This window comes from Pelodiscus sinensis, chromosome 6 (genome assembly GCF_049634645.1).
Source record: "Pelodiscus sinensis isolate JC-2024 chromosome 6, ASM4963464v1, whole genome shotgun sequence".
Lineage (NCBI taxonomy): Eukaryota > Metazoa > Chordata > Testudines > Trionychidae > Pelodiscus > Pelodiscus sinensis.
The window spans coordinates 40,544,158-40,570,118 of NC_134716.1; the positions used below are offsets into that span (position 1 = coordinate 40,544,158).

Below are 25,961 nucleotides of genomic sequence, written 5' to 3' on the forward strand. Positions count from 1 at the left end.
AATATTATAGATTAGAAATTTTTAACATAAAAGGAATTGCTGCCAACATGAAGTAACTGTTTTGCATGTCACGACAGATACAAATGAATTAATTACTGGACAGCAATTTGGTGACTGCCTAGGGACCAGCAAACACGACCTGATTACATTCCATATGTACACACAGCTTCAAAAAAGCAATGATTTTCCAAAGCTGAGGAAAATTATGAATTACATTCATTAGGAGGAAAAATTTAGAAAAAAAAAGTTAAGGAATTTTCTAAGAAGACTTTTTTAGGTTACCACAAAGCCATGATTCCACAATAAAAAAAGAGGACAATTTTGGCTAAAAGAACATCCTGATTCACTGGCAAATGTAAAGGAAACAATTAGAAATAAAAGCCTATATATAATAAACAGAAAAGTAGGAAATAGCATAGCAATCTATACAAGGTTAGGAATTATAAAGTGCAGAAAATTGACATGGAAGGTTAAAGACATCAGGGAAGACTTTATGGCTAAGAGGACCAAAGACAATAAAAAGGGTTTTAAGCATATTAAAATAAAGAAATTGTAGCAATTATATAGGCCTATTACTAAATGGAGATAGTAAAATTGTTAATAATGATATAGAAAAGGCACAAGTGTTTGGTAAATATTTCTGTTCTATATTTGTAAGATGAAGGATGTATATCTCATATAAGGATAATTAAGTATTCTCAACTCCATTAGTAACTGAAGGATGTTGAACAACATCTACTAGTAATAAATATTTTAAAATCAGTAACTCAGATTTTAATTTGCTACTCAGAACCCTAATGGAGTTGACTGAGATTAATTTTTAATAAATCTCACAATACCAGATTATTCTAAAAGACTGGAAGAATGCTAATGTTACTCCCATATTCAAAATGGCAGATGGGATGACCAGGGTAACTATGAGTCAAGTCAGTCGGACATCAATCCCAGACAAAATAATGGAAAAAAAGTCATTTAAAGAGTCGTTCTTATTCTTTCCTTGGCCTAGTGAATACTTACATATGTATGCACTATAGAGCTACTTCAGTAGGAGAACAAGAGCACACCATCCCAGAATAACCTATAGCTCAGTAGTTAAGGAACTCTCCTGGGAGGTAGGAGACAAACTCAAAACCCTACTCCACATTAGACTGAAGGGTAAACTGAACTTGGGTCTTTCACATCTCTGGTGATTGCTCTAGCCACTAGGGTTGCCAGGTTTCCGGTATTGTACCGGACAGTCGGTATTTGCGCTCTCTGTCCGGTAAAAAAAATCAGAAAATACCAGACATGTGCAATGTCTGGTATTTTCTAATTTTTCCAGCTGCACACCGGACGGAAGCCTGGTGGGGGGCAGGGGAGCAGCTGGGAGTTCCAGCTGGGAGGCGGGGCCGTGATTGCTGCCAGGAGCCCTCAATTGGTTGAGTGTGAGGAGGAGGAGAAGCCTCTTCGCTTGTGCATCACCGGCAGCCTGCGTGGGACAGGCAGCAACTGCCCAGGTCAGTCCCGCTCTCCACCAGCCGATTTGCTCACCCCTCTCCCCACTTCCCGGCCGGCTGGTTCTACCCCACTTCCCCTCCTGATCTTCCCCGCCCAGCCCTCCTGCACCTCTCCCCGCCCCCGCCAACTCTACTTCCTGCTTCCCTTTCCTCTCAGCCCCCCCTTCCTCCCAGCCAGCGCCGCTGTGCCCCCCCACCTCCTGCCAGCTCTGCTTCCCACTCCCCCTTCCTCCCAGCCAGCACCACTGCACTCCCTCCCCCCCCCCCCCCGCCAGCTCTGCTTCCGCTCCCCCTTCCTTCCACCCACCCTCGTGTTCCCCAATCCCCCCCAGGTGTGCTTCCCACCCACCCTTACTCCCGGCCAGCCGCGCTCCCTTCCGGCTGGTCCCCCCTTCCCCGATAACCTGAGGCCAGCCCTGTTCCACCCCTGCCCCTCACGACCAGCCCTGCTTCCTGTTGGCCCCCACCATCTCCTCTGGCCAGCCCCGTTGCTCCCCCTCCCACCCCCCATGAAGCGTGGGTTTTTTTTTTCTTTCAACAAAATGTTTTCCCGGTGTTTTTTTTTGGGGGGGGGGGGGGGGGGTGTCAGTATTTTTCTTTCAGCCATCTGGCAACCCTACTAGCCACTGGGCTAAAAGTTCTAAGGTGGTGAGCATCAATTACCTCTTGCTTCTAATTTTTCTTGAGAAAAGTGTATAATCCAGACAGGCCCACAACCATGATTCACAAACATGAACCCAAGTAGAGATAGGCAGCTACGATCTCTTTGAGGAGCTGGATTTAGGCCACATCTCTCTCTTCAGCATAGGCTAGGTTAGGCTGTTCCCAAAATGTATGCACACCTTACATTTTCTAGGCACCTAAGTTTGCCCATCCTTAGCATACGGAGGCTGTGTGCCTAAATTAGAATTGTGAATGCCAGGATACCTAAAAGAAGTTAGGCATTGCAACATCTATAATATCTAGCTTCTTTCTGCTAGAAGGATCAGGCCAAGAGTGATGGAGTGAGGGAAACCTTACCTTCACATCTGAAAGTAAACATTGTAGGTTGGCAACATCTGAAAGGATTCTGGCAAACCTGACATATAAGTTCAATACTATTTACAGAGATGAGAAAGACTGCACAGTGTCTGGCTCAGTAAAGGCAAGACAGAACCTAACTTCAGCAACTGTCACTTAAAACACAATTTTTTAAATTAAGTCTTCTTTTTTGGGGGGCGAGAAGGATAGTCCGAAGAATTTGAGCTGCTTTGTTTTATTATCTGTAATACCAGTGAATAATACAAAAATGTGCTTAATATTATTCATCAGCCAACACACCTTATTGAAGTATTTGAAGAGAATAGCTCTAAGCTCAATAGCAGATAGAGAAACTAGTTTTCCCATTATATTGGCCTCGCTCTGTGTAAGGATTTGAGATGATCCTCTAAGTGAGTGCTGGCGATTCTGAATATTTACATTCTTATAGTCAATGGCAGCCTCCAAAGTTTCAATCCCTTCTTCCAGTTGGAAAAGTACATGTTCTTCCTACAAATAAAAGCAGAAATTAGTTGCCATTCCTCATTTCAATTAAAAATTATGAAAGTCAGTATATCCAATGTTAATATGCTCATTTATTATATTATACAGACTCTCATTGTACTGACAGAAAACGCAGTACCATACTATAAACTGAGAAAAACATTTAAAAATAAAAGTCTGACTATTTCTTTTTTTTTGCTATGAGTTAAATATATTACTGAGTCGAGGTTCTCACTAAAGAGTTTACACACTGTAAGCGGGACTTAATTCACCCTAATTTAAGCTGACTGGCAGGATTTCTACCTCACACTCTTTTGGAATCTGGAAATGAAGTGTTGGAGTACTAGCAATACACATTATTGTCACAATGGAAATTTGGGGATATTTCAGGTGAAGTTTCCTTCTCCCCAAACTGAGTGAAAAGTCAAGAGAATTGACCTCATTAATGGGTAAATTATCTCCAGCAATATCCTAACAAATAAGAGCTAGCTGGGGAAAACTGATCCACTGAAGTTTTTCAAAACAGTAAGAATTTGTAATTATATGCTTATTTGGAAAATTGGTACATGTGGATATTCCAAGAAATTAACATATAAGAAAATAACTTTAAAAGATCTTCATCTTCTTAATTGAAAGTACATTTACATTTATAATTGTAGTCATAAATATGCATAACTCTGATTATATACATAATCTTATTAGAAAATCATGCGAGTTACCGTTTTGTACAGTTAATTCCTTGTTTTAAGTAGAAAGGAACTTAGCAGCTACTTTACTAGAATCCTGAAAGAGAGTGACTATCTGCAAACGTGTAACTTTTTTAGCAGGAAAATGAAACACAAAAAGACAGAACAATGATTGTTATTAGTTTTGGTTTTTTGGGGGGTGGGTGGGGAGAAAAAAACAGGGACTCTGCCTAGCGAACGTGGAAGTCTTAACTAGGCTGTGTCCTGCAATGAGAGACATAGGTTTGTAGGCAGTTGTGTCTCTTGTTTCCATCACAGATGTCAAACCATTATGTTATGAAAGTTATGCATTTTTAATTCCCTTGAGAGGAAAGAACTTGTTGCACAAGTCTTGTCTCCTGATGGCTAATCCATAACAGCACTAATGTCTGTTTCAATAGCTGCTATTAATCAGCTCTCTAAGGCCTAGTCTACACAAGAAAGTTACATTGATATATCTAAAGATTTAAGTCACACAGAATTGAAAGTCCTATTTCAGTTAAAGACAGAATGGTGATGATCATCTAGAAAAGAGAAGCAGTAGAGGGGGTTCAAGGAAGAAAATCAGTATGCCACAGATTAAAAAAACAAGAGAAAGTTGTCAGGACAACAGCTGGAACAGATCTCCAAACCTAAACTTTCTTATCTAGCAAACCAAACTACTACTGTTGTACTTACTTTAAATCCTTTGACATTCCAAATTATAATTTTAATATTTCCACAAAGACAGTTAAAATTAATCAATTTTCGTTTATCTGATATTTCAAAATACATTTAGATCATGATTAGAGTGTTATATTAAAACAGAAACTAATAGTAGCTAATGGATGTATTTACTTACTTCAGGGGACAACACTCTACCATCTTTAAGTTTCTCATCCACACTATTTCTTCTTCTGAGCAACTGGTCCCTTTCTTTCTGAAGAACCTGAATTTCTTCTGAAATCTGTCTTTTCTCTTCACTGGCACTTGTCTGGAGCTGCACACTTTTATCACACAATTCCTTGTCCAGCATACTCAGGCGGGTAGATAATTTCAAGCTATCTTTGTTTAAAGCCTAAAAAAAACCCTCACATTTTTAAATGATACAAATGCAACCAGTAAGAATTGACTCTTTTCCACATGGATAAAGCATGCAGTACAATGAGGCTCCAATGCTATCTGGGCACTATCATAATGTAACTATTTACTACTAATTATAAAAGCGAAGAAACACTCAACTTCAACTTTCTACATAAAGTTAAATAATAATTTAATCATCATCAATTAGAAAGACACCTGCTATTAAGAATGTGTTTAAATTTCTATGTGTTTTTGCTTTTCAAACTAAACAGCCAAAAAAGATATTTTGTTCTCAAATTGCATATGTACCACCAAATTTAATGAAGTATAATACTTTGCACTTACATAAAGGCTTTATCTCCCAAATACAAAAGTGTTTACAAAAGGCAAAGAAATATCATTATTCTACATATGGGTGGTGGGTATGCTAGCTGGGGGAAGGCATTGACTTCCCAAACTGCTAGCCTAGCTCTGCCAACAGTCTGCCCCCAGAACGCCTACTGTAGGTATACTGGGAGCGGAGTGTTGGCTGCACCCGAGCACCCACCATTTCCCTTGCTCTGGGGCCAGGGAGACTGAGGCCGCCTGCTGCCCACCCTCCCTGTGGATGGGGGAGGAGGGCTTTGGGGAGATGGTTTGGCTCCTGTGGGGGTGGGACTTTGGCAGAAGGGGCAAGGCTGGGGGCTTGCATCCCTATCTTCACCTACCGCCCATGATTCTACATTATCCCCAATTTAAAAAGTCAGAGAAACTGAGGATTGGCTTGCTTGAGATTACTCTGTGGCAATATCAAGGAGAGAAATCAGATTACATGAGATCCATGCTGCTATTTCTGCTTCTAATATGCTTTTTTCTGGACTATATAACAGCTGTTTTTTAATAACAGTTACATAGTATTACAAAGAGCACCTGGCTAGATCTTAGTTTCTTGATTTCCAGATGGCTCTTCTCTTGTAACAATGCTTCTTTCTTGTTTATAATAGCTTCTCTTTTCTTTAAGTCTTCTTCCAGTTCTGCTAACTCTCGACGTTGATGCAGAACCTTCTCTAGTTCTTCATCTAACCATTTCCTTTGCTCTTCCTGTTTCTACATTTTATAAAATAAAGACATACATAAGCACCTCCTTTGTGCAGCACTCTATTAGTACAGTATATTTTTCATCTAGAATAATTCTGTCAGTTTCAGATTTCTATAATTTAATCCAAAATTAACATTCTTGGTGCTAACAATAACTCTATAATAGAATCTTGATTTGGAATTCAAGATAATTAAATTATTTGTTTGAAGAAATTTGGAAAACCATAGCAGTGTTACATTGCAAAGTTTCCTAGGAATATATTTGTATAAGAATGTCCTTGCTGAAATACTTGTTATTTTTTCAAGAACACACTTCCATAGCTCAGGTGCAGAGTGCTACATTCCACTTGATCAAGACTATTGGAAACCAGCCCTGAACCAGTACTTACCTCATGTGAAGAGCTGGGCACAGACAATGATGCCTCTAATTTGTTCTCCATCTTAAAAGCTTTCTACAGCCCCATCCTATCGCTCGCTGCACTTGGTTGCCCATGCACACTTGGTCCTATGTTCAAAGTTGGAATAATCTAGGCAGCACTGTCACAGAAGTTGCTATGCTAAAGTTGACATAAGTGATAGAAGCTCTATGAATGGAATCTTTAAACTATCCACATGGGAGGAGGAGGCGGGAGAGAATTCATCACCTTCCAACCCACCAGCTAGCCTCACCTAGACACCCAGAGGAAAGGGTTACATATCCCGCCCAGCTGCTGGCAAAAGACTTCCACTGCTCTGAGCAACAATCAGCTGCAACCCCAGAGACGGTAAGAAAGTACAGCAGAAACTCTGCACCCCTGGGCCAATCAGAAACAAAGTCCACTGTACCACAATAAAACTAAAACCATCACTAAGAGTAAGGGCATGCAGGCAGAAGTTATTCCTATTCCCTGGTGGAGGATTAGCTTTCCCTTTATCCATGATGGCTAATTTATCCTTGTTTAAAGGAAAGAAGGGCACCTAACAATGATTTTGAGTATAATTCCGCCAGTCAACAAACCAAATTTTTCCTTCTCCCCCAAACAACTAATCAAGAGCTGGGGTGAGGAAAAAGGAGTTTCGCTCCTCTTGATTATCAAAGGCCACCAAATTTGAAATAAATTAGCTACCTGTAACTGCTGTGAAGTTCCTGCCAAGTTTTTCTTCTTTTTAAAAGCAGCAATCTCTTCATTTTTAAGTTTGAGAATTTTCTGCTGTTGCTCTGTCTTTAACTGAAGTTCCTGAAAAAAGGAAAAGGAAAAGGAAACTGTTTTCTGGTCTCATTGAGTCTATTCTCACCAAATTATTTTTTTTTCTGAAGGAGCCTAAATAGGTGTATACTATAAGATAAGACTTTAATTCCACCAAGAAAGTAAACTTGTAGGTGAAAAAAATAGAGGTTACTCACCTTATGCAGTAACTGGTGTTCTTTGAGATGGCTGTTCCTGTGGCCGCTCCACTGTCGGTGTTTTGGCACACCTGCGCTTCTAATCGGAATTTTTTGGCAGCAGTACGCCCCCTGGATGCCGGTGTGCACATGCCGGCACTGCTTGTGCTGTGGTGAGCATGCTGGCACACACATACCGTCAACAGTTGCCTCAGTTCCTTCTCTACCACAGAGAGATATGTCATGTCTCCGAAGCAGAGTGGAGGAGGGTGGGTTGTGGAGCTCCCACAGGGACACCCATCTCAAAGAACACCTGTTACTGCACTAGGTGAGTAACCTCTCTTTTCTTCTTTGATGAGTGTCTCTGTGGGCACTTCACTGTAGGTGACTGTGGAGCAGTACCCTTAGCCTCTAGGAAGGAGGGGCTTTGAGTCTCATTGGCGGACAGCCAAAAGGACTGCTGTCCCAAAGGAAGTACATCGAATGGTAAGTTTCTAATGCATAATGCTTTGTGAAAGTATGTACGGAGGCCCCCATGTTGTCCTGCATCTCTCTCTGATGGGCACATTATGCAAGAAGGTTGTCGATGTGGCCATCACTCTTGTGGAATGTGCCCGTATAGATGTAAGTAATGCGACTTTGCTGATGGCATAGCATTCGCGAATGCAGTTCATGATCCTCTTGGCGATCATTTGTTTGGATACCGCTTGTCCTTTAGAGTGGTCTGCTATTGATACAAACAGCTTGTGTGATTGTCTAAACTGTCTTGTTCTGTCTAGGTAAAATGCAATGGCCCGCCTGACATCCAGTGAATGGAGCTTTGCCACACTGGTGCCCTGATTCGGCTTCTGATGGAAGACTGATAAGTATATAGGCTCATTGAGATGGAACCATGAGACTATCTTTGGATGAAATTTCAGATGTGGTCTGAGTACAATCTTGTCTTTGGAGAATGTTGTAAACGGTGGGTCGGCCATGAGGGCAGCTAACTTGCTCACCCTTCTGGCTGTCATAATTGCTATTAAAAATGCTACCTTCTTGGCCAGGTGGACTAACAAGCAAATCGCCCTGGAGGATGAGTTAGTGTGTTCAAAACTAAGTTGAGATCCCAAGATGGAGCTACTGGCTTTACTGGAGGCAAAGTATTGTCAAGGCCCTTCATATATTTCTCAGTGGTCAAATGAGAGAACAGAGTTTGTCCATCTATCTTGTCATGCTCGCTTGATATGGCTGTGAGGTGAACCTTAACGGATGCATTACACAAGCTTTGAGATTGTACTGTGAGGAGATATTCTAGGATCGTTGTGAGCTGCGTTGACTGTGGCCATAGTGCTCTGTGGGTAGTCCACTCAGAAAAGCATCGCCATTTATACAGGTAAATTTTTCTTGTACTCTGTTTATGGCAAGTAAGGATTATGCTTTTTACTACTTCCAAGAAGGTAAATCAGTGCACTGTTAACCCTGAAAGAGCCATGCAGTCAGATGCAACTTGCAAGCCTGAGGATGCAGAATCCAGCACTGGTCCTGGTACACTATGTCCAGCCATGGAGGAAGTGGAATCAGAGGAGAAATTGACATCAGAGACAGGTAGGATACCATGTCTGTCTGGGCAGGTGCTATCATGATCACCTTTGCCTGGTCACGCCTTATCTTGTGAATTACTTTCCCTTTTAGGGGAAAAGGCAGAAAGGCATTTAATAGCTTGTGAGGTCAGTTGCTGATCATGACATTGCCTATAGAGTTCTTGCCCAAGCCCACTCTGGAACAGAACTTGGGGCACTTGGAATTAAGTGATGTTGCAATAAGTTTATTTCCGCAAAGCCCTGCGGAAGACGGAATTCAGGGCTTGAGGGTGTATCTCCCACTCGTGCTTCTGGTGGAAACAGCAGCTGAGCTGGTCTGCTGTGATATTTTCTTTGCCCGGGAGATATATGGTGGTGTAAGCCAATGAGGCTCAGGAAGGGGCTCCTCCTCCTCTAGATCAGTGGTCGGCTACTCTGCCCCACAATCCACTGCACAGTTCTTGTGGGGAATCAGTTGTGGCTTCCAATCCTATGATAGTCCACAGCCCAGATAGCAGTCTGTAATAAACAGTCTCTAAACCCCAGCCCTGGTTTAGGGTGAGGCAATAGTAACCAAGAAACAGTTCTAAAGCCTGGTCCTAACAAAAGGTGGGATGGCAGGCTAACAAATGAACAGTTCTAAGGTCCATTCCTGGTTCAGGAAGGGGCAGGAGGCAAATAAACAGACAGTTCCAACACCAGGCCCTGGTTGAGGGTGGAGCTGCAGGCAAACAAACTAACAGTTCAAAGCCCAAGCCTTGGTTCAGAGCGGGGTAGCAGACAAACAGTACTATGCCCAGGCCCTGGTTCAGGGTGGGGCGGCAGGCAAACAAACAGTTCTGAGTCCTCTCTGGAACAGATCCAGTCGGATCCCCTTGCTCAGGCAGGGGTCCAGCAGATGCAGGCAGTTGCTCAGGGACACTGCTACCTGGGAGTGGAGTGGCAGGGGACTCAGGCCCGCCCACTCCACTGCATCCCAGCCCAGGGCCCTCGCAACAGCAGAGCAGTCTGCTGCTGGGTCAGCAGGGATCTGGACCACAACACACTGACCTGATTCTGACTCAAGCCAACAGTGGTTGGCTACCCCTAGGCTTTCTCCATTCTCCTGTTGTACCTGGGCCCAGTGCAAGTCCTCTGGGCTTCATTGCTCTGGAACCTCTGGCCCACTGAGCAGTTCCTCCAGACCGTCGTCCAGTTGTGGGCCCGGTAGTCCCAGCCATTCCTTCGCTTCTCCCAGGTACAGCTCCTTACTTGGGTGTGCAGGGGAGGTTTCTGTCTGCGTGGGCCTGACTGGCCTCTGAGGCAGGCCTTTTATATCCTTAGCCCTGTCTCCTGGCCAGGTGGAATGCTGGGGCCAGATGCAGATCCACCAAGGCTCAGGAAGGGGCTCCTGCCCCACTACAGGTGGATATGTTTATTTTGTGGAGTACGCACCATGTCCATAGGGGCAACCGCTTCATTGCACAGCTGATGTGATCTGACACCCTGCCGGTTTACGTAGAACATGTATGCAGTATTGTCTGTATATACCCTGACTGCCTGGCCCTGAATTAGAGGGAGAATGTTCACACGCTCTTTTACGGCTCTTAACTTGAGCATGTTGATGTGCATGTTCATCTCCTCAGGAGACCATCTGCCCTGCATTGTGTGGTTCTGCACATGGGCTCCCCAACCTTCCAATGAGGTGTTGGTCGTGATGTGGACCAACAGTATTGGCCGATGGAAAGGAACCCCCGAGCAGAGGTTGTTGCACTGAAGCCACCATGACAGGGACTGTCTGACCCTGTTCGTAGGGCTGAGGATCTTGTGCAGTGAGTGCCTGTGTGAGCAAAAGCAAATGTGCAGCCAGGCCTGAAGCATTCTCATGTGTACCCTTTCATGACGTACTATGTAAGTTGTTGCAGACACGTGACCTAGCAATTGCAGGCATTGTCTGGTTGAGACTGTGGGGCTGCGTATGAGAGATTTTGCTAAATGCAGTGAGGGCATGGAATCTTGGAAGAGGCAATCATGCTTGTGCTTGTATGCAATCATGTGTGGCCCGTATGAACTTGGACTTCTTAATGTTTATTTGCAGCCCCAGGTCTGTAAAGAGTCTGATTGTGGCTTCTGTGGATTGCCTGGCCTGACATTCCATTGGAGCTACTATCAGGCAATTGTCCAGGTATAAGTAGATTACTATGTCTGATTTTCTCAGGTGTGCTGCCACTACAATGGCCAGAATTTTGAAGGCAGCCCTGGGTGGTTGCTGAGAGGCCGAACGGTAGCACTCAGTACTGGCAGTGTTGATTGTTTAGTGCAAATCTGAGAAATTTCTTGTGAGAGGGTCTTATTGAGATATGAAAATATGCATCCTGAAGGTCAAGGGACAACATCCAGTTTCCTCTTCCTAGTGCAGGAATCATCTTTGCCAGTGTCACCATTGTGAAGCATTGCCTTTTTAAGTAGTTGTTCAACCTGCATAAGTCCAATATGGGCCTCCATCCTCCCGACTTCATTTGCTGATCCTGTGGCTGTCTTCGTTTCTGTTGTCTCTGGTGGTGCCTCAGGTCATAGGGCCTCTGGGGAGGATAAGATGCTGCTCTGCCCCGGGGCGTATACATTTGATTAATGTTTTTCTTTTGTTGACGGATGTGCATGCTGAGGGTTTTGAGGGTTGCCATTGACTCTTTTAGAGAATGGAGTGAGGCATCAGTATTGGCTGCAAATCATTTCTGACCCTCAAATGGCAGGTCTTCAGTGGTATTCTGTAGTTCTCTGAGGAAGCCTGACAAACAGAGCCAGGAAACCCTGCTCATGACCACTGATGTAGCGAGAGACCTGGAGGCTGCATCTGCCATATCTAGAGAAGCCTGGAGGGCCATCTTTGCTATTAAGATACCCTCTTCAATGCTAGATTTGTAGGCTGCTTTATCTTCATCCTGTAATTTATCAATAAAAAATCTAATTTTATCAAAATGGTTGTAAGTGTATTTTGCCAGAAGGCAGAATAATTCACAATTCATATGAGAAGGGATGCAGACGAATATGACTTCCTACCGAGGAGGTCCAATCTTTCCCAATTTTTGTCATAGGGGATTGATTGATCTAAATCATGTTTGTCTCTCCCTGTTATTTGCAGAATCAACGACTAGGGAGTTTGGGGCGGGGTGTGAAAAAAGAAACTCGGCTCCTTTCGCTGGTATGTAATACTTTCTATCCACCCTCTTGGATGTGGGTGGAACAGAAGCCAGAGTTTGCCACAGGATCCTAGCAGGGTCAAGGATAGCTTCATTAACTGGCAATGCTATCTTGATCCAGGAAGATGCCTGAAGTTTGTCCATCAATTTATGTTGTACATCTGGGACCTCGACTAGAGAGATGTCAAGCGAGTCTGTGATCCTCTTGTACAGGTCCTGAAATGATCTAAAATAGTCATCTATGGTAGGTGGAGGTGGCATAATAGACTCATCCAGGGAGGATGAAGAAATGTGAGATGGGGACATCGTCTCTTTATCTTGGGTCTTGTCTAAGTCATTGATTTTGTCCTATGCCAGTTCAGAAGCAGGCAGTGGAGGGAGCTGAGGAGCCACCTGTTGTGGATGTGGCATCACTGTGGGTGGTACTTGTGCTTTGACTGTGGCCCATGGATCCCATTCCTGCCATGGTTGCGGGATGGGGTGAGCCAAGGAAAAACTTGCCACATTTGTGACTGGACAACCGGCTGCTAAGCTTGTATTATCATCTTAGCTGAGGAATGGTGCAGAAAGAATGGTTTCTCTTGCTCAACCTCACTGTTGCTGGAGAAGTGATACACCAAGCTCACAGGAGTAGCCAATCTTCTAGGCCCCAGTGATGATGGTGTTGCGTTGGTACCGAAGAGCAGTATGCCCAGTACCGATGTTACCACTAGGTCCTGTTGCATTGTAAGTGGTCTTGGCAGCAAAAACACCGGCACCAAAGGTGCAAGAGGCTGGGTGTACTGCGGTACTAGATCGCTGCACACCTTAGATATCAATGGTGCCTATAGACTCTTGGTATGGAAAGTCGGTACTGACTTGGTGGGAGTAACCAAAGTCAAATCCAGTTGCCCTTTTGCCATAGATTGGGATGGTGTCATGGGTACCGGTTTTGTTGGTACTGTGGCCTTCAGTCTTCTTGTGTTTCATCACGGAGAATGTAGGGCGGGGCAGGCAAAAGGGCCTCTGCGGGTCGGATCCGGCCTGTCAAGCAGGTGGATCTGGATTGCAGAGGCCCTGCTGCTCCCCCGCCCCCAGGCCAATTAGGACCTGGGGGCGGGGGAGTGCATGAAGCCTCCTCCTGCCCTGCCAGGAGCATGTGGCGCTTTGAAGCGCCGCATGCTGTTCGAAAGGTGGCGGGGGGGGGGGGGGGGGGGGGGAGCGGAAGAGACTATGCATGCTCTATCACCCCAGGCCACGTGCTACTCGCAGGGAGCTTCCTGAGCTCCTCCACCCTCAAGCCCTGATTGGCCTGGGAGTGGGGGAGAGTGCCAAGCCTCTTCCAGGGCATGGGTGCCTAGTGGGAAGGGGGGCAAAAGGGGCCAATAATGGTCTGGGGGTGGGGTAGCCCCACCCCTTCCTGTTTAGGCCCCACACCTTTGGGGTGGCCCGGGGCTACTTCAAAAAAATTTTAAGTGGCCCCTGGGCAAAAATTATTGCCTAACTCTTAAAGGAGCCTTCCCCTCAGAACTTGTCCTTGATGGACTTCCCCGATACCTGCACGTCCCCAGAGGCTGTAGCCCTAGGTGCGGAGGGCTTGTGTTGCAGGAATGTTTTCTTTGTTGGCCTGTTACTTGGAGGCAAAGAATGCTTCCTTTTTGCCGTCCTTTCAGAGGGTTTGTGTCTGTCTCAATGCCATGCCTTGGTCTGACACTGCCGTTGGAGATGTACAGGACTGTGAAGTTGTTGGAGGCGGCTCCGACACCAGTCTTTCTGTCTTATCCATTGAAAGGAGCTTGAGCTGTAGTTCTCTTGCCTTAAGCGATCTGGCAGAGAGCTTTTTGCAGTGATGGCAGGACTTGATGAGTGTTCCTTATCCAGGCATCTGATGCACTGGGCATGTCCATCTGATATCAGAATAGACATTCTGTAGGTCAGGCATCTCTTGAAGTCTGGTGACCCTGGCATATCTACCTAAAATCTATAACTACAGTAAATTAGTAGTAAAAAAAATGTTTTATGCTAATAAATGGTGGTGGGGTGGGGAGAACTGTGACTAACTTTCTAAAACTACTTAACACTATAATAACTACCTAACAACTAACAATATCTATGAACTCTAGCTAAGCTATCACAGAGCACTGCTCTATTCTGACTGAACCAGAAGCGGTCAGGAAGGAACTGAGGCAATGGATGACAGCGCATGTGCATCAGTACGCTTGCTGCAGCGTGAGCAGTGCTGCGTGTGTATGCTGGCGCCCGGAGTAGTTCTCCCAAAAAGTTCCGATTAGAAGTGCAGGGGCGCCAAAACACCTACTGTGGAGCACCCACAGGGACACTCCTCAAAGAAGAATATTTATTAGGCATTATCTTCATTTTTCATATCTTGAAAGGCATTCCCTGTATTTAGGTAAGCCACACAGTAATGCATCATGGTCTATGAGATAGTAATGGGGTGAAATTATACTATATGCCTATGCACTGTACAGAAAGGAAAGCCTCTTACTTTGATTTGCAGTTGGTCTCGTGCAATCTCTGCCTCAAGAATTTTCTTTTGTTCACTCTCCTCCTGAAGTCTTTTCTGTAGCTGGGCCTCCTGATGCCTCATATGAGTCACAGTCTGTTCAAGTTCTGTAACCTGTTTCTCATTCTGGGTGGCTAATGATGCCAGCTTCTTAGTGTCCTGCTGCTTCTTCTGTAAGACCTGAGTTCACATGGCATATTTCAGTCTAACAGCATGAAACTTAAAGAAACAAAAACACATCTTAGAACAGATACTAGAAAACAAGCCCACTGGTATTTGCACAGATATAGGATTTTATGTGCTATTTTCATAGAAGACTTGTGCTACAAAGCAGGTGATTTGCAAATCAATTTAAATCATTCTTAAATTCTTACCTAGTTCCAAACACCATAATATAAGATCACGTCCATGTTATTCAATAATCTCTTTTTTATCCACCTTTCTAGTAAGAAAACATACTTCTCATATAATATTGTTAGATACATGCAAGTACCTACTATTGGTACATTAAAGGCTTGATTATCTACTGCAATTCCACTTACTACAATGGAGTCATAGTGGCATAAAACTTGGGTAACAGAGTAGATGATTAAGTCCTAATTGTTATAAGGAATTAATAATTCTTAATAAGAATCAAAACTACCTGCACTTTTAATTTAGCAGCATCCATTTTCTTCCTAAATTCTTTTTGTAACTTGGCTCTCTCAGCAAGGTCTCTTAGCTCCTTGTTCTCCAGCTCCTGAAGCTGCTTTTGTGTTTCAGCTAATTCCATTTTGGCCTGTTCACCTTCATGTTCCAGTTTAGTTATTTTCAAAGAATACTGCCTGCTTATAGACTGAGCATCATTACCTAAAAACACAAAATATTAAAACATTGCATGAAAAAAACTACATTATTGATCAGAACAACCTGCTATTTCCAAACTCCATATGAACATTGAATCCAGAATTTAACATCTAAAAAGTTTAGTATTAAATATCATTTATTTCTGGTAATAGCCACAGCGTAACAGACATGTTCCAATCAGAAAAAAAGGTAGTCCATCTCTAAAAATTCTCAATCGAATAAACTAGCAAACAGGCACAAGATGGGGGAAGGAATACAATATACAGATAAGATGTCAGATGTTGATAATTATAAATACTTGTACTATCAAGGCGTGGCTCCATACACTGTCTCCGCCCCAAGCACCAGCTTCACACCTCCATGTGACTAAAACATAGCCTTATTTTACAAAAAAGTACAAAATACTTACTCAACAAATAATAATTAGGAAAGCAAACATTTAATGAATGTATTTAATGAGAATATAGTGGAGTCCCAACCCACATATTCCCCATAGGAAGGAGTACTTCAGCAAGGTATCCGGGTCATAGTGGAGCACAAGCTAAATGTGTGTCAACAGTGTAACACTGTTGCAGAAAAAAAAAGGCTACATCTAGACTACAGGCTTGTGCAAGAAGCTTTTTTCGGAAGAGATCTTGGCCATTTTCCCAACAAAACTCTAGTATAGACATACTCAAAGTGAACATCATTCTGGGATGTACTAGCAGGAGAGTTGTAAGCAAAACATAAGTAGTAATTCTTTGGTTCTATTCCACACTGATTAGGCCTCAACTGGAGTATTGTGTCCGGTTCTGGACATCATATTTCAGGAAAGATGTGGTAATTTGGAAAAAGTTCAGAGAAGAGCAACAAAGATTATTAAGAATCTAGAAAACATGATGATCTATGGGGGAAGCTTGAAGGAACTGGGTTTGTTTAGTCTAGAAAAGAAAAGACTGAGAAGGGACATGATAACTGTTTTGCGATCTTGCGCAAAAGCAGTTGCCTGTCTACACTGGCCGCGGGTTCTTGTGCAAGTACACTGACATTCTAATGTATGAAATCAGTGCTTCTTGCGCAAGAACTATGATGCTCGCGCTCAGGAAGAAGCCCTCTTGCGCAACTGTTCTTGCGCAAGAGGCCAGTGTAGACAGGCAACATGATTTCTTGCGCAAAAAAGCCCTACGGTTAAAATGGCCATCAGAGCTTTCTTGCACAAGAGAGCATCTACACTAGCAAGGATGCTCTTGTGCAAAAGCACATGCCAGTGTAGACACTCTCTTTTTGCACAAGAACTCTTCCACAAAAGAGTTCTTGAGCAAGATCATGCCAAGGAAGACGTAGCCTTAGGGTGATTAAGCATTGGAATAAATTGCCTAGAGAGGTTGTGAAATCTCTAATATTGAAAATTTTAAGAGCATGTTATGCAAGTATCTAGGTAATACTTAGTCTTGTCACGAGTGCAGAGGGTTGGACTAGATGACCTCGTAAGGTCCTTTCCAATCCTATGATTTTATGTGAGGCCCAAAGTATTGCCATAATACAATTAGAGAATAATTTTCTTAAGTGACAAAAACTTAATTATAGTACCCCTCAACTGAACATGATTAGTTATAGACAACTAGAATAATTAAATAGCTTATTCTTACTTTAATATGTACAATTGAATATCAGAGTTACGAACACCAGAGTTACAAATTGATGGGTCAGTCACTCAACGCTTTTGGAACTGGTAGTACAGAATCAAGTAGCAGAGGGGGAAAAAAAGAAACAAAAAGCTAATACTGTACAGTACAGTCCTGTGTTAAAGAAGCCACTAAAAGAGGGAAACTTTAAAAAAAAATTTGACAAGGCAAGGAAACTGTTTTGGGGCTTGTTTCATTTAAATTAAGATTGTTAAAAGCAGCATTTTTCTTTGGCATAGTACAATTTCAAAACTGTATTACATCAGTTTTCAGCTGTATACTTTGGGAGGATAACATTTAGTTCAGAGTTATAAACATTTCACAGTTACAAATAACTCCATTCCTGATGTATTCGTAACTCTGAGATTCTAAGGTATTTGTTTTTAATTTAAATGTGCTTTACACAAGCCAGTTACCTGTTTTTACTAATTCTTTAACGAGTTCCTCCTTCATTTTTATATTAAGTGCAAGTTCTCTCATCTTTTGCTTGGCTTCGGTGAGTCTCAGCTCTGAATTCTTGAATTTCTGCATGTTTATTATGTGACTCTTACGGAGGCATTCAATCTCTTCACCTTGAAAGAAAGGTACAATGATGAGAACAAAGATTTGGAACATGCTATCTATCGAGAAGACAAAATTCTGGCCTATTCTCTGAATATATACTGTGGAGGAAATAAAAAAGGGGAAATGCAGAAGTGTCTATCGACTAGTCAATTAACCGCTAGTTAACATCCTTAATTCTAATCATAATAGTCATTACTTTTTTCCAATGAAAAACAAAAATAATTCTTTAAACCTTTCATCAAGCATATTCCAATGTAAAAAGTGCTGCAGTTCACTAATTTAAGGAGCAGAATTGTTTATACAAAATTTGTTATCTGTAGGTAATCACGAAGTATGACTTTATTTTGCACAATACACAAATAAATTCTTCAAAGTATACAGGCAGTCCCCGACTTACGCGGATCCACACTTATGAACGGGGCTCTCTCGCCCCGGAGCTCGCAGGCAGCGGGACAGCACAGAGCGCAGCGGTCCTGCCACCTCGACCTCCGGGGCGAGAAAAGCTGCTCCGGGTGCCCCTGGTCTGCTGGGGACCGTCTCCAGCAGACCAGGGACACCTGGAGCAACGCCGGGGAGGCAGAGGGGTCCCGCGCCTCTGAGGCTTTGCTCTGGCAATTCCCCCGCACCGCAGCAGACCAAGCTTTTGTTGTGGACCCTGGGGTAGAGCAGCTGGGGTGCTGCCGGGCTGGTCCTACAGGGACCTACCTGGCAGCCCAGCTGTTCTGTCCCAGGCTCGAGATTCAGCCGCTGTTGAAACTGATTAGTGGCTGATTCCAGGAAGCTGGGGGCAGAGCAATTCTGCCTCCAGCTTCCTGTAGTCAGCCCCCGGTCAGTTTCAGCAGCAGCGGCTGAATCTGGAGCCAGTTCTGACTTACATACAAATTCAACTTAAGAACAAACCTATAGTCCCTATCTTGTACGTAACCCGGGGACTGCCTGTATAATAGATGGGGATAATTCAACTTACATCTATCACTTACAAAGATTTTGTGAGGATTAATTAAATGCCTATACAGTGCTCTGGATATATGGCATGCTATATAAATACTAACTATTGTGCTTAAAGCACCAACCAGTGAGAATATGAAGGTACTTGCATGTACTTTGGAAGAAAGTATTTTAAAGCAATTCCAAATCAGGATCTCATCAAAAGTATTTTTATTTTAAAGTGTTTTTTTGAATGGAAAATATTAATTTACTGTAATAACACTAAAATGTACATTTTTATAGTGTGACAGAAGTATATATCAGTTTCAATTTCCATTTGTAATTCTTACCTATGCCAGTGTCAGTCTGCAGTATAGTTTCATTTGGTAAATTGGACTTGTGCATTTGGAATTGCGGATGATTCAGCTGAAGGGGAGAACAAATAAGAGCCTGTTTTCGTGTCCATGTGCGGTTTATGGAATGCCTACGAAAAAAAAGAAAAACTAAGCTACAATTCATATTTATAATTTTTTAAAACTTCATGCAAGATTATATAATGCTAATGCACTAGGTCCCAAATCTACAAAGGCTTGCATGTATGGCTTAAATCCACTTTATCCTATCCGCTTCATCACCTACAGCTCCCAACTTAAACCTGTCCAACACATTATCAATAGATTACAACCTATACTGGAATAGGACACTAAACTTCAAGAAGCTCTGGGAGACAGACCCATAGTCTCCTATAGATAACCACCTAACCTCAAGATGATTCTTACCAACAACCACAGGACATACCACACTAATACCAACCCTGGTACTTTCCCTTGCAACAAACCCCGCTGCCAGCTTTGTCCACATATTCACTTTGCTGACACCATTATTGGGCCTAACTAAGTGAGTTATAAGATCAAGAATACATATTCCTGCGCCTCCAGAAATATAATCTATGCTATCATGTGCCGAAAGTGTCCGTCTGCTATGTACATTGGACAAACGTCTCAGACACTTTGCCAAAGAATCAATGCCCACAAAACAGACATTGGACAGGATCACAAAGAAAAAACAGTTGCTTGTCATTTCAACCAGAAAGGACACTGCCTCAATGACCTGCTAACCTGCATCCTACTTCAGAAGACATTCAAATCTGCACTTGAAAGGGAATCCTCTGAACTGGCATTCATGCTAAAATTCGACACTCTCCGCAGGGGACTTAACAAAGACTCCAACTATCTTAGCCATTACAAAGATAGCTTCCCCAATTATCACCTCTAATACTATTAACTCACAGACATTTCCCCTTCCCCACCTCTAATATCATTAACTCACTGGCATTCACCTTCCTTTCTCCCCCCCGCCTGCATCCCCCTTCTGTTCTGAAATGTGATTTGTCCTTTTCATATGTGTTCATTTTTTTAAATTGTATCCTTTGGTATGTATGGTTGTGACTATTTTCTTCCACTATTTGATCTGAGGAAGTGGGTCTGGCCCACGAAAGCTCATCATCTAATAAACCATCTTGTTAGTCTTTAAAGTGCTACATAGTCCTGTATTTTGTTTCAGCTACACCAGACTAACACAGCTACATTTCTATCGCTTTCCTTAGGGAAGTCTACAGTACAGGGAAAAGTTGATCGAAACTACATAATTTGAGTTACATTAGAAGCATAACTCAAATTGACATGATCTATTTACTACAAGGTCCACATTATGCTGGGTCGATGGGAGAAACTATCCCCTTGACTCCCCTTAGTCTTCTTGTTCTGGTGGAGTACTAGAGATGACGGGAGAGCAATCGAGGTCAACTTAGCAGGTCTTCATTTGACCTGCTAGATCAACCCCTGATGGACTGATTGTCACAGTGTGAATACAGCTGGTAGTAGAGATAAGCAGGTCCTGCAAGCAGATCCTTGAATCAAGCCATATTTATTCAATTGAAGAGGCATACAATCTAAACGCATGTTAAATGAAACAGCAATACCTATTGTGTTTACTTATTTTGTGATGTCAAGAGGTTCTACAAATTTACATAAATGACACTGTAAACTGGCTTCATGATATACTGATATTTGGTAGCAATATACCTATCTCTGAGGGAAACCTTTAAAGAATGAATAAAACAAAACTATTACCTAAATGCTGATGTATTTTTGTTGTCTGTGTTTCTTTCTTCTTCATCACTATGATCAGAGAATTGGCAGTGAAGGACTTCATCTTGATCTTCTATATGACCCAATATCATTTGCCTGCGAGTTTGAAATCCAGCCATTACTCGGGCCAATGAGTAAGTAGGAGGACTGGTGTGCACCTTCCAAGAGACCCCAAAAATAAAGCCACGGGCAAAGTCACTTGCAGAAATCTAGGAATATGTAGGGCTAATCTTTTTTACATAGAATTCATACACAAATCTGCTAAAACCTGCACTTGCATGCAAAAATATGAGGGAGGGTGCACAAGTTTTCTGATTTCTTTTGGAGCAGTATTTGGAGATACCTTTGATAAGTTGGTTCCAGAATAGGATACTGACAAGTCAGTACATAACACTCTTTACTATGAATTAATGCAGAATAAATATATCATTATTAGCAATATTTGTATTTTAGTAGCACCTAAAGGCCCACTTTGTATTATAAGTTAATACAAATACCTTTGCATTGGATAAATGGTTGCTATGCATATACAGTGCAATAGATCAGAAATTAAGATTTCACACTCTTTAATGGGATATAAACAGAAACTATGGAAATGCAACTGTTAATATCTCCTTTCAACTCTTGTACAAAAATCAGAATAATTACAAAATGAAGGAGAGAAATAAAAAAATGTGTTTAGTTATTACCTTTCGTGACTCTAGTCCTGGAGCCATATGAATGGAATGTACTACACTATAAGTGAGTGGCACACTATATGGTCTTCTTGCAGATAACACAGCTGGCCCATCTCCACAAGCACCTCTCGATACTGAGGTTGAAGTCACAGTAAGCTTCTCTGACTTATCCTTCAGCTGATCAATAAGGAGTTGCTGTTCCACCATTTTCTCATTCTCAAAAAACAAAAACAAAAAATCCCCACTGTTGTTAGGTACCAATTCTACATTATATTTGTATTACTATAACAAAACGCATACTAGTATGAATGGTAAGCTGTTAGGCAAAGTGTTGTGTTTCGTGTAGCTGAAAATTGAGCCTAAATTCTTTTGCAAGGCCTAAGTTTATACAATGCACCAATGCTAACTTTAAAGAAAAAGCCCAATGGGAGCATTAGCTGACTGCAAGATCTTCCAATTCTAAAACATTTCATTTAAATGGAATTAATCTAAAATATGCACCACATAAAGAACAAGCTTTTAAGAGGTTTGTTAAAAACATGTCATTATCCCTTTTAGAAAGGCACATATCAGGCATGTTATTTAAGAAGATTAGAGCTGGAAGGGATACGTTTGAGTCCAAAGTTGCTTTATTAATACATAATTGTAAAAGAACAAAAGATGAGACAGCCAAAACTGATATTCAAAATGGAAGTTACAACCTTAGAGCCTGATCCTAAAGCATGGTGAGTATGTTTACTTGCCAAGAAGTTCCATTCAAGTAAATGAAACTACCTCTATAAATAAAGGTGCACACACAAATATTTGCATGATCAGGACTTCAGTTTGATCACATCTCTTGTATCACGTCTCTGCCTCACACAACTCTGCTAGTGGTGCTAGTCTGGTGAACCTACTTATCTGCCTTTTCCATAATAATCTTCGTGCAATGTTAAAGCTGTTCCTTATTCAGGGAACATCATCTCTGAACTGATCCATAAAGTAATTACCTGACCTTTCTTCAAATCCCTCACCAAAATCCACATCTTTCATAACACCTACAAAAACTGGTTAAATAACAGTGGAAAAGTTAATATGACAGTCAATATGAAGATATTTAGTTATAAAACATATATATGATTGTCCAGTTTTGATCATATCTTTCTTACTCAGCTGAGTCTGAGCCTTTCCCTGCTGCCCGTCCTTTAAGAACATAAGAACAGCCATACTGGGTCAGACCAAAGGTCCATCTAGCCCAGTATCCTGTCTACCGACAATGGCCAGCACCAGGTGCCCCAGAGAGGGTGGACCGAAGACAATGATCAAGCGATTTGTCTCCTGCCATCCCTCTCCAGCCTCTGACAGACAGAGGCCAAGGACACCATTTTATCCCCTGGCTAATAGCCTTTTATGGACCTAACCTCCATGAAATTATCTAGCTTCTCTTTAAACTCTATTATAGTCCTAGCCTTCACAGCCTCCTCTGGCAAGGAGTTGCACAGGTTGACTACACGCTGTGTGAAGAAGAACTTTCTTTTATTAGTTTTAAACCTGCTACCCATTAATTTCATTTGGTATCCTCTAGTTCTTCTATTATGGGAACTAATAAATAACTTTTCTTTATCGGCCCTCTCCACACCACTCATGATTTTATAGACCTCAATCATATCCCCCCTCAGTCTCCTCTTTTCTAAACTGAAAAGTCCCAGTCGCTTTAACCTCTCCTCATATGGGACCCATTCCAAACCCCTAATCATTTTAGTTGCCCTTTTCTGAACCCTTTCCAAGGCCAAAATATCTTTTTTGAGGTGAGGAGACCACATCTGTACACAGTATTCAAGATGTGGGCATACCATAGTTTTATACAGGGGCAGTAAGATATTCTGGGTCTTATTTTCTATCCCTTTCCTAATAATTCCTAGCATCCTATTTGCCTTTTTGACCGCCGCTGCACTCTGTGTGGAAATTTTCAGAGAACTGTCCACGATAACTCCAAGATCTCTTTCCTGATTTGTCGTAGCCAAATTAGCTCCCATCATACTGTACGTATAGTTGGGGTTATTTTTCCCGATGTGCATTACTTTACACTTATCCACATTAAATTTCATTTGCCATTTTGTTGCCCAATCACTCAGTTTGGTGAGATCTTCTTGGAGTCCCTCACAGTCTGCTTCTGTCTTGACTATCCTAAACAGTTTGGTATCACTACCTCACTGCTATTTACTACCTCACTGCTTACCCCTTTCTCCAGATCATTTATGAATAAGTTGAAAAGGATTGGTCCCAGGACTGACCCTTGGGGTACACCACTAGTTACCCCTCTCCAATCTGAAAATTTACCATTTATTCCTACCCTTTGTTTCCTGTGTTTTAACCAGTTCTCAATCCAAGAAAGGACCTTCCCTCTTATCCCATGGCCATGTAATTTACACAAGAACCTTTGGTGAGGGACCTTGTCAAAGGCTTTCTGAAAATCCAAGTATACTATATCTACTGGATCCCCCTTGTCCGCATGTTTGTTAACCCCTTCAAAGAATTCTAACAGATTAGTAAGACAGGATTTCCCTTTACAGAAACCATGTTGACTTTTGTCCAACAAATTATGTTCTTCTACATGCTTCACAATTTTATTCTTTACTATTGTTTCCACTAATTTGCCCGGTACTGAAGTTAGACTTACTGGTCTGTAATTGCCAGGATCGCCTCTAGAGCCCTTTTTAAATATTGGTGTCACATTGGCTACCTTCTGGTCATTAGGTACGGAAGCCGATTTAAAGGATAGGTTACAAACCACAGATAATAGCTCAGCAATTTCCCATTTGAGTTCTTTTAGAACCCTTGGATGAATGCCATCCGGTCCTGGAGATTTGTTAGCATTAAGTTTTTCTATTTGTTCTAAAACCTCCTCTAATGACACTTCAATCCGGGACAGTTCCTCAGATTCATCACCCACAAAGGACGGTGCAGATTCAGGAATCTCCCCAACGTCCTCAGCCGTGAAGACTGAAGCAAAGAAATCATTTAGTTTCTCCGCAATGGCTTTATCGTCCTTGATTGCTCCTTTTATAGCTCGATCATCTAGGGGACCCACAGGTTTTTTAGCAGGCTTCCTGCTTCTAATGTACTTAAAAAACATTTTGTTATTTCTTTTTGAGTTTTTGGATAGCTGTTCCTCAAAATCTTTTTTTGCTTTTCTTATTACCTGTTTACACTTGATTTGACAGTGTTTATGTTCCTTTCTATTTATCTCACTAGGATTGGACTTCCACTTCTTAAAAGATACCTTTTTGTCCCTCACTGCTTCTTTTACATGGTGGTTAAGCCACGGTGACTCTTTTGCCAAAGACTTTCCCTGCTCTTGGAGTCTTCACCTGCAGAGGGGGAAAGCTCCAGCAGTTGGGAACTTCTCTGTCCCCTCCCCAACCAGAGTCTTTTTCTGGAGTGGGAAAACGCTCCAGCAGTGGAAGGCAGCAGGACATTACACAGGAAAAAAATAAGAATGTAGATGGAAAAGCCTGGGTTGGGTAGGCAGAGGCTCACTGGCTTGGGTAGGCTTACACAAGTCATGGCTCACTGTCTTCTGTTACTTAAACCCATGCTGGGCAGAGGGATACCCAAGCACACACGCTATGTGCTGCCAAAAGAAGCATGCAGCACAGATGTATCCATGGACATCTGTGGCCTCCTCATGCTGCCTATGTGTGAGCAGGGGGGGGTCACAATGGAGACAATCTCCCTCCTCTTACTTCTAGGCTGCGTCTAGACTGGCAAGTTTTTCTGCAAAAGTGGCTTCTTTTGCGGAAAAACTTGCCAGCTGTCTACACTGGCCGCCTGAATTTGCGCAAGAACACTGATGATCTAATGTAAGATTGTCAGTGTTCTTCTGCAAATACTATGCTGCTCCCGTTTGGGGAAAAAGCCCTCTTGTGCAAATGTATTTGCGCAAGAGGGCCAGTGTAGACAGCTAAAAACTGTTTTGTGCAAAAAAGCCCCGATGGCAAAAATGGCGATCAGGGCTTTCTTGTACAAAACCGCATCTAGATTGGCACAGACGCTTTTCCGCAAAAAGTGCTTTTGCGCAAAAGCGCCCATGCCAATCTAGACGCTCTTTTCCACAAATGCTTTTAACAGAAAAACTTTTCCGTTAAAAGCATTTGCAGAAAATCATGCCAGTCTAGACGTAGCCCACAGGAGCCAGGAGAATCAGCTGCAAGGGGATTCAGACCCTGATTCTCTACAATGAAGCGGTCTCAGTATAGCTGGAATCTTTGAGTTATTTAGTGCAAAATGCTTTACAAATTTCTACTGATGATATGCAAACTGACAATTTTCAAAGCATTAAAAACTGGCTAGATTTGAATGTGTTTAGATAGGAACAACAGGGCAATCCCATAAAAACAGCCATACCAAAACATCAGCCCAAAGGTCCACCTAGCCCAGTATCCTGTCTGCTGACAGTGACCAATACCAGATGCCTCTGAGGGAGGAAACACAACAGGTAATCATCACGTGAATCTTCTCCTGTCACCCATTTCCAGACAAACAGAGGCTAGGGACACCATTCCTACCCATACTGGCTAATAGCCATTGATGGACCTAATCTCCATGAAACTATCTAGCTCTTTTCTGAACCTTATTAAAGTCCCGTGCCAAATTCAAGTCCCTG

At 42.4% G+C, this 25,961-nt stretch overlaps 1 protein-coding gene across 4 annotated transcripts in view; it reads right to left on the reverse strand.

Annotated features, from left to right (window-relative positions):
- The window catches only part of KIF27 (kinesin family member 27), a 57,996-nt gene that overhangs the window by 5,207 nt on the left and 26,828 nt on the right, over positions 1–25,961 (reverse strand). For all 4 annotated transcript variants that reach the window (XM_075931760.1, XM_025177861.2, XM_025177864.2 and 1 more), the window contains 10 exons: positions 21,329–21,532; positions 20,622–20,797; positions 18,840–18,973; positions 17,415–17,570; positions 15,132–15,337; positions 14,471–14,668; positions 6,988–7,098; positions 5,714–5,890; positions 4,584–4,799; positions 2,817–3,023 (listed from right to left, as the gene is read on the reverse strand). In XM_075931760.1, the coding sequence (XP_075787875.1) occupies positions 2,817–3,023; positions 4,584–4,799; positions 5,714–5,890; positions 6,988–7,098; positions 14,471–14,668; positions 15,132–15,337; positions 17,415–17,570; positions 18,840–18,973; positions 20,622–20,797; positions 21,329–21,532 (1,785 nt within the window). The remainder of the gene's footprint in view (positions 1–2,816; positions 3,024–4,583; positions 4,800–5,713; positions 5,891–6,987; positions 7,099–14,470; positions 14,669–15,131; positions 15,338–17,414; positions 17,571–18,839; positions 18,974–20,621; positions 20,798–21,328; positions 21,533–25,961) is intronic.